This window comes from Coenobita brevimanus, chromosome 101 (genome assembly GCF_032717465.1).
Source record: "Coenobita brevimanus isolate Jiangsu-jjx chromosome 101, ASM3271746v2, whole genome shotgun sequence".
NCBI classification, from domain to species: Eukaryota; Metazoa; Arthropoda; class Malacostraca; order Decapoda; family Coenobitidae; genus Coenobita; species Coenobita brevimanus.
In genome coordinates, this window is record NC_137054.1 from 11,560,838 (window position 1) to 11,575,313 (window position 14,476).

Below are 14,476 nucleotides of genomic sequence, written 5' to 3' on the forward strand. Positions count from 1 at the left end.
ATTAGTCCGCACCCTTAAACTGTGCCACAACTCTAAATAATTAAAAATTCTATTGAAAAGACGAGTTCTGTGGGGAGGGAGGTTTGAAAAAATTGCGAAAAATCAAAGTAGGCTAAAGGAAAACTATTTCATTATATATCCTCTATTGTCACAGTATGGACTGATCTTAAAATTTAAATGTGTTATACCAACGCTTAGATTAAGCAGGTTTCCTTAATTTTCTGTTATATTACGCAGTGTCAGAGATTTAAAGGAATTGTTCGAATGCTGACCTTGACTTGGACTGTTATAATACTTTGTTGACTCAATATCTCCATCTTCCTATGAAAGTTTCATTGTTGATAAGTATACAACGGATTTCTTATTGCTTTTGACGATTGTATTGTCGATAAACTCAGTATCACATCTGATAATAAAAAGAGTACCAGTTTAAGCAACAACAAAATCGAACAAACACCTCCAGCCAATCAGAATCTCAGCAGCAACAGTGATGCCATACATGCCTGGCCAGATTAATTGGTATGAGGTATAGTAGGGTCAAGGGGTCTGTGACCGACGTATCAGAAGTTCAGTTTATGCAGATCTGTAAAAGGGAAGTCTCATTGTACCATCTAATTCTGATTCTCTCAGCTAAAACTGTTCACTTCTTTCCTCTCTTCGTCATATACACTTGACGTTAAAGTTGGGTTTTCCAATCCGTTATGAATTTCCATGTTTCCATTGCAAGAATGAGATGTGGATGTGATAGAAGTATTTGGAGAAACACACTGAGGAGGTTTGGCCATGTGGAAAGAATGGAGTGCGACAGACTGATGAGGAATGTGTATGTGAGTGGGGTGGAGATAGGGGAAAGGGAGGGGGAGGCCGAGGATGAGGTGAAGGGATGGAGTGGAGAGGTATATGAGAGGGGGGGAGGTGAGCTGGGAGCAGGGCAGTGAAATGGTTAAGAACAGGGCGACATGGAGGTGAATTGTTTGTAACCACCCCTTATGGGATTAGGGCATCTGGCAATAGATAGACAGACATTACAAAGCGGTGGTAGGTAGTGGAGACCATCAACCATTCACTCGATGCAGTGCTGCCTACTTCTTCTTTCACCTTTATCATTGTTCTTTTATGTCTGCCCTCCTCTCCTCTTATTTCTCTCAACTTATTTTTCCCTGTTAAGTTTTACTATCAGTACTCTTCTTTTCACTTCAGGTGGCTCTGCACTGAGTGACAAACCTAACAGCCTCACATAACTCAAGAAACCATTTACAATGCTGGATGGTAACCACATATTAAAATATGAGGATGATGTGGAGTCTACTATGGTGCCTCTGTTAACTGGGTGGAGAGATGCAAATGCAGTGTCCATCCTAGAACCCAACCTTCGCACTTTCCCATGCCTTGCTGTTGCAAGGTGCTGTCTGCCACAAGGGTTCACAAGTTCACTGCACATGATGGTCCTGCAAGGGCAGCTGCATGCCTATGACTGATGGGTTTGCTTGACCAGACAGACCAGGGTTAATCAACATGATCAACAATCCAAGCATTTTGTTAGGCTCCAGGTTTCTGATCCACAAACTATAACAGCAGGGATACACTGATTACTTTTTGCATATGAAATTTGTGGCACAGAGGAAAGAGCCAAGTGCATGCAATGTGGGGTAATAGAGCGGATGAAGAAAGGCATACTAAAGTGTTATGGATTTGTCGACTGAATGCTAGAAGACAGGCTGATACAGACAGCATTTGAAAGTTAAGTATGATCGATCTCTACCTATCTATCTATAGCTGGATGCCATACACCCATAAGGGGTGGCCACTTGACTGAGTTACTCGTTTTAAAGGGAGGGGCACTAATCCTCAGCTGACACACTTACATGTAAGGAACACATACGGGTTCGTTATATGGTTACCACCCAGTGTCGTAAATGGTTTCCTGACTCATAGGAAAGCATGAGACTTGTCACTCAATGTAAAGCCACCTGAAAAGGAAACAAGAGTAATACAAAGTGACAGGGAAAATGGGAGAAACAGGAAGACAGGAGGGCAGACACAAAACAAGAACAACAAAGGTGAAGGAAGGAGTAGGTAACACTACTGTACATCAATTGGTGGCTTTGCTAGTGGAGGGGCCACAAGGGTGATGGAAGCAGAACAGCATACTGTAATTTGTTCTTGCAATATTTCACTTAATTTATTATTTTTTTTTTTTCTAATAACTACACAGTAAATTACAGAAAAATACAGTAGCTTATTGAAGTCAGCTACAGTAATACCCATGAACTCAAATTTCTAACTTCCCCAAAGTACAGTACCAGTTGCATGGAGAAATCTCAGATATTTTGGGGCACATCCTTGATTCATGCTATGAACTGCCTGTCCTATATAGTGTGAAAGTTTGCATGGGAAGAGTGGCAATGTAAGCAAGACACATCAGAAAATACCAGCCATTGATGAAGGTAGGTACCAGGAGGAAAACACGATGTCAGCTAGACAAAGTGATAAACCAACAGAATAACTAATGGTATATGCCTAGATAAACAGATAAACATGTACCATAGAAGCAAAAAATTTGAAAGCTAACATTAAAAGAGATTAACATCAACTGCAACTACAGTGTACACTATCTCCTAATCACATCAGCTTACATTCCAACAGTTTGGAGAATGGAATTAAATACAAACCTTCATCTGAGAAATTTATTTTGGTGTTGGTGCGTTCCTGGATAAGCTTGATATTTGCACCCTGGCGACCAATGATCAAACCCACTGCATCCACAGGTACCCTCACTCTAATTGATGCACTCTGAGTATCTGCTGACACACTCAGCTCTATCTCGTCTTCATCCTGCCAAAAATAAATATCCATCCTCTATCTCTTCTTCATCCTGCCAAAAATAAATATCCATTCATCCATCCATCATCCAATCCTACGCTAGCCCACAAGGAACGTAGAAGCCCGGGGCTAGGCAAGTTGGTCTCGAAATTTAAAATGAAAGTGACCAACCCCACTCATCCCAGAGTGGCATTACGTGAGCAAAAAACCCCAACCACCCCTTGGATATAAGCCTTCACTGGCTAAATCCGATTGGAGTGCCGTAATTACCCACTAAACCACCAGGCGCCATAATTTGGTTATATGGTTACCACCCAGCATAGTAAATGGTTTCCTGGTGTACAGGAAACCATTTGGCTTGTCACTCAGTGTAGAATCACCCATAGGCAGAAGGAGGGGGAAAGAATGAAGGAAAGAAAGACAGAAGAGAGAGTGCAAAGTCATCCGTAGGCAGAAGGACAAGGAAAGAATGAAGTAAAGAAAGACAGAAGAGGAGGGAAAGAAGGACGCAGGAGAGGAAAGGGCAGACACCCGAGAACAGCACTGCATTGAATGAGTGGATGGTGAGTGCCCCCCAATAAATAAATAAATAAAAGTTTATGACATGGTTTATGCACAGTGGTACAGTTTTTACATCACTGTAGTAAACACTCTGAAATTCTAATTCTATTACTTTCCAGTAGACTCCACTCATGTACATACAGTACTTCACTTCTTACTGCAAACAATGGTACCTCAAATGTGAATCATGACTGTCAGTGCCAAAAAAAATATTTTCATACATATCATAACCTTTGTGTAAAATCTCCATCTTTCCTGTCACTTTTTATTGCTTTTCTTTCCTTTACAGGCGGCATTACATAAGTGACAAGCCAAATGGTTTCCTGTAAACCAAGAAACCACTTACAACGCTGGGTGGTAACCATATAACCAAACCATATGTGCTCCCTACGTGTCAACAAGTGGGTTGATGGAGGGTTAGTGCCCCTCCCCATAAAACAAATAACTCTGAGTCAAATGGCCACCCCTTACGGGATTGTGGCATCTGGCAATAGATAGACAGATAGACAGTGTAAAATCCAAAACTAAAACCCATCAAATGAGACCTCCATGCACAGTAAGTGATCCCCCACATCCTTCACTCTTTACAAATGTAGAGCCACCAAACGAATGACAGACTCCTCCCATTCTGTGTTACATGCCGTGGTGTGCAAACAGTGGGGACACCAATGGAGTGGGTAGTTGAGGTCATCTGAAGCTTACCTGGTTATGAGCAGGTTGTGGTGGAAGGTACAGTTGTGTCCTAAGGTTTCTTTCGCCAAGTTGTACCTCCTTGCAAGATGTGGCACTGTCGCGGTAGTTATGGCAACGTCATAGTAGTTGCATATATGACGGCAGACGCGAGTGGGGGGTGTGATGCCAGACATCATAATAGTAAATAAATACAGGAGTAATGAACACATAACCAAAGTTAACAATAATGTTAGTATGTATTCATTAATACAAAATAGCAATAGGAACATAAATACAAGCATAATGATATATCATGAAGGTTGTTGCAGGTATGGTCATCATACCTCAGCCACCCTTTAAAAACCTTAATGTGAAATCTGGGGTGTTTACCCGTCACGTTCCGAGCTATTTCGCACCTCTGACACCCCCCAATCCCAAGGTATTTTTGAAAAATTTTTTTTTGGCTAAAACCTCCACTTTTGGTGAGAAACATCGAAAATTCATAGAGAAATTGCTCACCTGAGGTTTAAAATACTCGATCCAGGTAGCAGTACCTCCTTACCTTACTGGGTTTTCTAACAGGCTGGCACCAAAGTAAACGAGTTCTATGGGAGGGTAACTATTTCACACCACTCATAAACGGTATTTATCTATTTACTTGGTATGAATTTATATGTAGTACGAGAGTATATTGGTTTTCAAACAGTAATATAGGCATTATAAGCATAATTCACTCACTAACTCATCACCATACCTGACCTTTTTTTGCCACATTATCTGATCATCATTTCTGACTGTTTCTTCCTCTAATGCTATGTAAACTTTGTCCTCCACACTGTCATCAATTGGGGAATCACTCTGGCCCTGAATGTCTTTATTGGCCAGGTCACTGGTAACAGGTGAATTGCCGAGACAATGGCATGCAGGGGGGGGGGAGGTTATGCGGTGTAAGGCACTGTCCCTGCTTGGCATCTTCTGGAGGAGTAGAGGAATGTGTCCCGTGTATACGTACGAAAAATCACGCGCGAAAATTGAAAACTGTGCAAATTATGAACCTTGCAATTGTACGACATACCAGTACGTCGACGGGACTGGCAAATGCAAAATGTTGAAACGTACCTACACGTCGACAGGACGCCTTGGGTTAAGTCTGTTTCTGGATCTCGCTGTGAGACAGCTCGGAAACCTTTCTGAACATTAAAACATATGGAAACGTCATTCATTCATTGCCAGACGCCATGTATCCCAAACGGGGTGGCCAAGGGCTTAGAGTTAATTGTTTTACAGGGAGGGGCACTAATCCTCCACCAACCCCACTTCACACGTAGGGAGATACGCATATATTACTAGTATATCACCAAAGCAACAGAACATGAAAGTGGTATAAATAACTCTGTATGGGTAGGAATATATTGATCACAGACTACTGGAGGGTTATCACATCAGAGCAAAATAGTTCGAATCACTATCTGACATTTCCAGTATGACGAAAGGTAAGTGAGCCATGAGGCTTTCGATACCACTCAATAGGAGACATTAAAACAGTAATAATATCATAATTATGGGTATGTATCAAGAGATATAATAATGGAAATATATGCATACAGGAGGAAGCACTGATAACTCAGTTAAGCAAGAGGAATTGGAAGAGAACTAGGAAAGTGAATACGAACAATGACTAAACAGGAGAATATCCCTATGTTCTGTGATTCATAAGAGATCATATGGGATACGTAACAAGGGACATAATAATGGAAATATATGCATACAGGAGGAAGCATTGATAACTCAGTTAAGCAAGAGGAATTTGAAGAGAACTAGGAAAGTGAATACGAACAATGACTCAACAGCAGCGTATCCACATGTTCTGTGATTCATGAGAGGTTCCGAACGAGATCCATAAGACAGATGTAACATCCTAGATTTCACATTTAATACGGTTTGGTGAGGGTAGCTGTGGTATAATTACTATACCTGCAACAACCTGCACGATATATTTGTTTTGATTTTACATTAACATTCCTATTGGTATTATATATTAAACAATACATACTAACATTATTATCATTGGTTATGTGTCTATTACTCCCGTATTTATTTACTATTATGACGTCTGGCATAAACACCCACCACTCACATTTGTCGTTCTAGTGCGACTTATCGTTCATTCACAGATACGTGTTTACACTACTACTGCGATGGTGCCACATTTGATGGGAGCCAGTTTTAGGAGAAATGAACTTTGGGAGGCAACTGTACCATGGCAAGTGACTAAGGAGAAATGAAGCACATCAACCTGGAGGATGTTTTCCACCCTGAGGTAGATGAGCAATCACGGTAGCAACAGTAGGGACAGCAAATGAGTGAAAACCCCATAGAACTACTGCAGCGACTCACCACTTACGGAGGAAATAGTGTTTGATGATACAAATACGTAACCAAATTGGAGGGAGGAGATGAAAGCAGGCCTGGTTTTACTCCTCAGTTCTATGAGGAACTACACTAATAAATGGTTAACAAACAGATTTTGGCAATCCTTACTCACTGCTTCGGAAGAGCCAGGAAAGCTCATCCTCCACTATCATCACCTGCACGTGACAAGGATAAAGATAAATGTGCATGGTGACATCATATGTCATCTTAGCTCCACATTCTGATGGATTTCTAGAGGATGCCAAATGTCTATGAATGGAAACTGAGGCCCACAGTATAGCAGAACAAGATAATGGTACCACTGAGATGCAGTTATCATGAATGAGATTAATGAAGTCTTAAAAAAAAAAATCCTAAAAGCTCATGTAAGACTGCATTTACAGTATCTGTTTTCCATGCTTCAAAATCTGATTTATGCATTAAAATCTGCTAGTGCACTGTTGCGATGAGGTAAGAACGCAAGCTAGTCAGCAAGTGTCAATGGGGAGCAAATGTGATGGTTGTGTGAGTTAGTGGGTAGACAAGCAAGTCAGACAGCTTGCCGTGGTGAGAGGGAGACTGGTGTCAGGTAAGTATGGAAATTTTTCTATTCAATCTGGCTGTAGACCTAGCACTGGTATTTCAGCCAAAGATTTGGTTTGTGTAACTACTTAATTTACGAGGTTCTAAAATTAATAAGTTCAAAATTATTAGTATGCATTACTTTATAAGTCTATTACCTATACTTTAATAATCAAGTTATATTCAATGAAAGACAAAATACAATATCATATCACTGGTGCGAGGGGTTTTCTTTTCAACCATGTTTTCTTTCCTTGGCTAACCTACAGTGCTCGTCAGAAGTATTCAGCGTTGTCCGCCGGGTGCGCAATACTTATGGCCCAAAAAGAATCACCCATTTTTGGGGGTAAGAATTGAGCCATAAGTTTGAGCTCCGAGCATGACGTCACGGTAGCCTGAGGCCTTCTGACGCGCTGGTTGGTTCCCGCCTCAGTCGCCCACGGGCTGCCTGAGAGAGAGGAACTCCGCCGAGTGTCCCTCTCAAATTGCGCCATTTTTTACCGAGTGTCCCGCAGTGTTTTGGCCTTCAAAACTTTGTTATGGCACCTACCCGTGAACTATCGAGTGAAATCATATCCCAGATCATTGCTCTAAAGGAGGCAGGCCACCACACAAAGGAAATTAGTGAATTGGTTGGTGTGGCACGATCGACAATGCGTCGTTGGTGTGCGCGGTTTTGGGAGGAAAATGGTGGCGAAGTTCCCACAAAGAAACCGAGGTCTGGTAGGCCTAGGAAAACTTCCCCAAGGTCTGTTAATGTTTTAAAACGTGCAGTGGAGTTTAATCCTTGTGTGAGTGCAAGGAAAATTAAGGAGAGCAACCTGGAAGTGTTTGGTGAGGTGTCAGTGAGAACAGTGTCTCGTAGGGTGCATGAGCTTGGTTACACAAGTCACAGGCCTGTGAAAAAGCCTCTTCTCTCTAGCAGCCAGAGAATTCGTAGGCTTGCCTTTGCTAATAAATATCTAAATTGAGGTGAGGAGCAATGGTTGTCAGTGTTGTGGTCTGATGAGGCAACATTTAGTGTTACCTGTAACAGAGGAGCATGCAAAGGTAGTGACCCACTTGACCCACGGTATGTAGAAAGCACAGTTAAACATCCTGATTCACTCATGGTATGGGGTTGTTTCTCAGGGAAGGGTTTGGGGAAGCTTGTTGTACTTCCCAAGAACCTCAGAGTGAATCAGGATGTTTACCTGGAGCTTCTGTGTGATCATTTACCAGACTCCTTCGAGCTAACAGGTGCACGAGTGTTTCAGCAGGACAGTGCACCTGCTCACAAGGCCAAATCGGTCACCAATTGACTTCGTGACTGCGAGGTATCATTCATGACAGACTGGCCAGGAAATAGCCCAGACCTCAACCCGATTGAAAACCTTTGGTACGTCGTAAAGAAGAGTCTCCAAGGGAAGGACGTGAGCTCTCTGCCTAAGCTGGAAGCCGCCATTCGTGACTCCTGGGACAAAATACCCCTCCAGCACCTCAGGAGCCTCGTCCTTTCATTTCCAAGATGTCTCAGGTCCGTGAAGAAACGTAAAGGCTACTCTACGAAGCACTAAAGGTAAATAAAATGCATTATTTATATGTTTTTTCAATGTTGAAAGGTTTGTTTCTCAGGAGGGACGCAGGGCGCCCCATACTTCTGACGAGCACTGTACTGTAGAGAATGCCGAGGCACCTAAACCAACCCTAACAAATTAGCAATCTGTAACTAAGCCCACATTTTCTCTCTCAAACCCTGCCCACTTTGGCATGTATCATCATTCTGGGGAGAGGGAACAGACTCCCCCTCCCCCTTTGTTTGTCAGGCTTATCATGACCTAATGTTTTTTCTAGTTAGTTCTATGACATTTTCTCATCAAATTAGGCATCTTGTTTACGGCATTTATGCATTGCCATAATTGGTGGTCGGTGGTGGCAACCATCATTCACTCACTTGATGTAGTGATGCCTACTTCTTCCTTCACCTTTATCATTCTTTTTCTGTCTGCTCTCCTCTCTTCCTGTATCTCCCATCTTTCCTGCCACTTTTTATCATTCTTCTTTCTTTTCAGGTAGCTTACTGGCTCTACTTCGAGTGACAAGCCCAATGGTTTCCTTTAAGCCAAAAAACCATTTACAACACTGGGTGGTGGCCACATAACCAACCCATTCGTGTTCCCTCCACATCAACAAGCGGGTTAAGGGTGGGTTGGTGTCCCTCAACGTAAAACAAGTACAGTATCTCAAAGACAAACAGCCACCCATCAAAGACAGACAGTCATCCCTTATGGGATTATGGCAGCTGGCTATTGATAGACAGGTAGACAGATAGTTTATGGCATTCTTTGCAAATGACCTTCTGTGGGGGTTTCTGTGTTTTGTAAATGACTTTCTGAGCATGGCACAGTGGTTTGGATCTTGCAAGACTACTTTATGGTGACGTCTGATTATGATCCCCTTTATCAGTCTTCTGGATCATTATTTCCTACTGTGCTGCCCCCTAATAATCTTCCACTGACCTTACATAGGTCAATCAATTGCTGAGAGAACTAAGACAAAGCCCAAGCTTTACCTTTAGCAAATTAGTAATGACTTTGACACACTCTGGGTGCTCTGGGCTTGACCCCCCTTGTCCTAGATGGCAAGTTCGCCTTTTCAAACATGTTGGCATAGTTTGAACGGTGTGCTCCCGTGCAGTGAAGCAGAGTTATGCATTATCAAAATAACATGACAAGCCTTGAGATTTTCCGTTGTCACTGGGTTATAAGTAGTGTCAAAAGTGGATTCAAGTGTGCTGGTAAAACAAGCTTGAGTGTTATTGGTTAAGCATCAACACTTTTTATCTATAGGAGTCTAAACCACGTGTATTCCAGGTTGGAAGCATCCCTATCCTCATTAATGGACTGGTTGATGGTTGTGTACAAGTTACATAAAGTAATAAAATGATCACTCGTAATCACTGGAATATCACTGTTTCTTCTCTCCGATTTAATATCTATGAAAAAAATTGTCACTCAGAGTTGGAGATTATTGAACCTCGTGTGAAACATGCACCCTCACTGCAACATCACAAACCCTGCCAGGGCCACAGCTGGCTGTCACTCACAACAATGTCTGGGAATCGTTCTTCTGTACTGGTAAGATTTCTGTGATATTCAGCTGTTATTATCATGCTAGGTATGTAAGATTTAGTGTGATAGCTTTCTTAATGATGAATGATGATATGTTTGTGCTTTAGTGGAGAGTATTGTTGGTTTTAAAGAGAACAATGGTGACGGAGAACCTCGCGATAACCAGGGGGTATCTGTAGGATGACTCAGTTGCACAAAACTTAGATTTAATAAAGCTGTAATGAAGTGATTCATGAACTGAACCAGTATAAGTATTGCTAGGTCCTGATTCCAGGGGCATATAGCCCTGAAACTGGGCAGTAATACATAAGGGAGATGTCACAAAGACCGAAATACAAGTATTTCAATGTTTTTTTCCTTCTAGATAGCCCTGACCATTGACAATTATACTTCTGTGAAGCATTTGGTTATCTGACTTTTTGGTCTTATGTACTGGTGATGTTTGAACATCTGTTTAGTAACAGCCAGTCTGATCTGGAGAATAAGATAATCACATCGCTACCAATGGCTTAAGCCAAAGTTAGGGTTGGTTTTGCTTGACAGGTGACTGTTAGGTTAGGTTAAGCTGTATATACTAGGCTATTATAATTTTTATCACCATATAGGTTCATATGCACATAATTATCTGAAATCCAGTCAAATTTTTGTGTTTAATTTGACTATTGATAAAATTTCAAGTCGGAGCAAAAATTTGCTAAGGTTAACAGAAGTGTTTCACCTCTAACTTGAAAACTTGTCTGGACAGACTTCTGTTTTGTGTAAATATTGATTTACAATGCAAATACATTTACTTGTGCTTTAAATCAATATTCAAGCAAAATGGAAGTCTGTCAATGCGTGTTGACGATCTGAAGGGTAAATATCCGCTAACTTTAGCATGCTTTGACTATGAAACCTGATTTTTTATTATTAGTCATAGCAAGCATAAATCTTTAACTGGATTTCAGATAATTGGGTGTGGATGACCCTATATGGTTACAAAAATTATAATGTTTTCCTTCGATTCTGTTTTTCCTAGCAAAGATGCACATTTGTTGACAGTTGTGATGGGGTACTCCCGATGCATTTCTTGCCACAGCAGCTTCCTTGTTTTCATCTCTAGGAACAGTGATGAATCTTTTTTCTGGTTCTTACCTAATTATATCTTTACAGGAATGAGTCAAGCTCGTACTGTCCCGTGTCTTAAACCATATTTATCGTACATATCCTTAAATTTGTGAATTGTTTTGGCACACACTATTTCATTCGGTAGTGCATTCCATTGATCAATTGCTCTGTTTGGGAAACTGAATTTCCTTATGTCTTTATCACCTCTCTTCTTATGCAGTTTTTTGCAGTGTCCTCTTGCTGATGCTTCTCCATATGTTAAGTAATCATTTATGTCTATTTTCTCCTTCCCTGACATGCACTTATATAGCATTATCATGTCACCTCTTTTCCTTCTCTCCTGTAAAGTTGGCAGATTCAGTTTATTTAGTCTTTAAGCTTGGTATCCATCTTGTAGCGGCCCTTTGAACTTTTTCAATCTTGTCTATATGCTTTTTGAGATGAGGACTCCAGACTACTGATGCATATTCCAGGGTTGGTCTAATGAATGATGTTATTATCCTTCTTAGCATGTCTTCATTAATGTATGTGAATGCTATTCTCATATTTGCAAGCAGTGTATACATGTTACGTACCTTCTCGCTGATGTGGTCTGCCGGAGATAGTCTGTTATTGATAATCACACCTAGGTCTTTCTCTCTTTCTGATGTGTATAGGGTTTTATTTCCTAACTTATAATCCCAATCAAGTCTTTTTCCACTTTTACCAAACTTCATTACATGACACTTGTCCACATTCAATTCCATTTGCCATGTACTACTCCATTCATGAAGTTTATTTAATTCTTCTCGTAGCTCTTTGCAAGAGTCTGTGTTAGTAATTCTCCTTTGTATTTTTGCATCATCTGCAAACATATTCAGATAGCTCTCATTTCCAGTGTTACTGTTTATATCATTTATATACACTAAAAACATGATTGGTGCCAGCACTGAACCCTGTGGTACTCCACTAGTCACTTCTTTCCATGATGAGTAGTTTCCTCTTAGTACTGTCCTCATTTCTCTTTTTATGAGAAAGTCTTGCATCCAACAAAACAGTTTGCCTCGAATTCCTCCTTGATGGTACAGTTTCCATAAAAGTCTTTGGTGTGGTACTGTGTCAAAAGCTTTCTTGAAATCTAAATAGATACTGTCCACCCATCCTTCCCTTTCCTGTATTGTGTTTGTTACTCTGTCATAGTAGCTCAACAGATTAGTAACACATGATTTTCCTTTTCCGAAACCAAACTGTCTTTCTGTTATCATACTGTGTTCTTCTAGATGATTTACCCAAGCTTTTCTTATAAGTTTTTCTAATACCTTGCTTACAACACTGGTCAGTGATACTGGTCAGTAGATGAGTGGATTTTGTCTATTTCCTTTCTTGAATAAGGGGACAATATTTGCTTTTTTCCAAATATCAGGTAGTTTACCTTGACTCAAGGACTTCTTGAAAATTATAAATAATGGTTTACTTAACTCCTTTGCACATTCTCGTAATACCCAACATGAAATTTCATCAGGACCACTTGCATTTCCTCTGTCTAATCTACTTAACTCCTCCTGTATTACTTTTTCTGCTATTTGTATATCTGGTAGTATGTGTGGACATGCGTGTTCCACATAGTCCCTCTCAAAATTTTTTTTCTTCTGTAAAAACTAATTGGAAACTCTTATTTAGTACTTCACAAATATCTTTCTCTCGTGTATAAGTGATTCCCTCGTCCGTAATGGATTGTATTATATCCTTTACTTTGGTTTTGCTTCTGATGTAGCTGTAAAACAGCTTTGGTTGATCACTACTTTTATTTATTATATCCTCCTCAAACTGTTTTTGGGCTTCCCTCCTTATTCTTGTGTAGTCGTTTCTTGCCTGTTTGTAATTATTATACGCCCTTTCACTATTGTGTCTTCTGTATCTATTCCACAACAAATCTCTTCTTTCTTTTGATTTTTTACATTCTGTATTGAACCATTTCTGTATTTTCTTATCTGCTTCTTTGTGCTGTGGGATGTACTTCTGGACTCCTATTTCATAAAATTCACAAAATATTTTATATACAGCATTTAAATCTTGTCCTCTAAGCTCATTTTCCCAATCAACTTCTACGAAATACTTCTTTAGGTTTTGATAATTTCCCTTTTTATAGTTTATAGTTTTTGTAACTGTCATTGCTGTTTACTATGTCATATGCTATCCTGAAGTTATAATTTAGTACTGCATGATCGCTTTTGCCGAGTGGAGGGTGATATATTAAACTGTCAATATCATTTTCTTGCCTAGTAAATATTAGATCTAGCACTGAAGGTACATCAAGTCCTCTTTTTCTGGTGGTTTCCCTCACATGTTGCGTTAAGAAAAACTCTTGTACGAGATCCAGGAGCTTTTGGTCCCAACAGCTTTCTTGGCTATTTATATCTAGAGTATTCCAATTTATATTTGGATTGAAGTCCCCAGTTAGTATAATTCTTTCCAATTTCTCTTCCATTTTATGTAGCAATGATCTTATACTCTGAATTGTACTCTCTGCCAGGTCCTCATATTCGTCTCTTTCCCATGTGTTTGATCTGGGTGGCATGTACAAATTGGCTACAATTACTTTACCTTCAGATGTGTCGATCTCTACTGCAATAAGTTCTCCTTGTGATGGTATATCTAGTTTTATTTCCTTGACTTTTAGATTTTTCTTAGTTAATATTATAATTCCTCCTCCTTTTTTTACATTTCTGTCTCTTCTCCATATATTGTATTCCTCTAAGTTTAGTATGTCATTGGATATCCTTGGTGTTAATTTTGTTTCAGTTAGGCATATTATTTGTGGTTCATTTTCTCTGACATAATCATTCATCTCTAGTAATTTAGATACCATTCCATCCACATTTGAGTACATCAACTTTATCATCTTGTTTATATACTTGTCATGACATGGTTCTACTACCTTCCTCCTTTTTCTTCCATCCTGTTTGTGTACCACTTTCGTACCTGCAATCCTATTACTTTGTAAAATAATTTCTTCTTCTCCTCTTCTGATCTTCCCTCATTTTTTGTTTTTGCTTCCTCCCTTTTCTCTTTCAGTAATTCCAGTTCCTCTTGTGTTAGGCATCTTTTTATCCATACATTTTTGAACTCCTCTTTTTCCATAAGATTCTTTGCATTTTTTAGTATCTCTTCCACAGTGTTTACACTCTGGAAAGTCACCTTTAGAGGTCTTGTCTTGCTTTTCTCGTATT

At 40.0% G+C, this 14,476-nt stretch overlaps 1 protein-coding gene across 1 annotated transcript in view; it reads right to left on the reverse strand.

The window, feature by feature from the left end:
- LOC145414919 (tudor and KH domain-containing protein-like) overlaps positions 1-2,856 on the reverse strand; it is a 94,421-nt gene extending 91,565 nt beyond the window's left edge. The window contains exon 1 of the mRNA XM_080284335.1: positions 2,673-2,856. Coding sequence (XP_080140461.1) covers positions 2,673-2,856 — 184 coding nt within the window. The remainder of the gene's footprint in view (positions 1-2,672) is intronic.
- Positions 2,857-14,476: the final 11,620 nt, after the last annotated feature.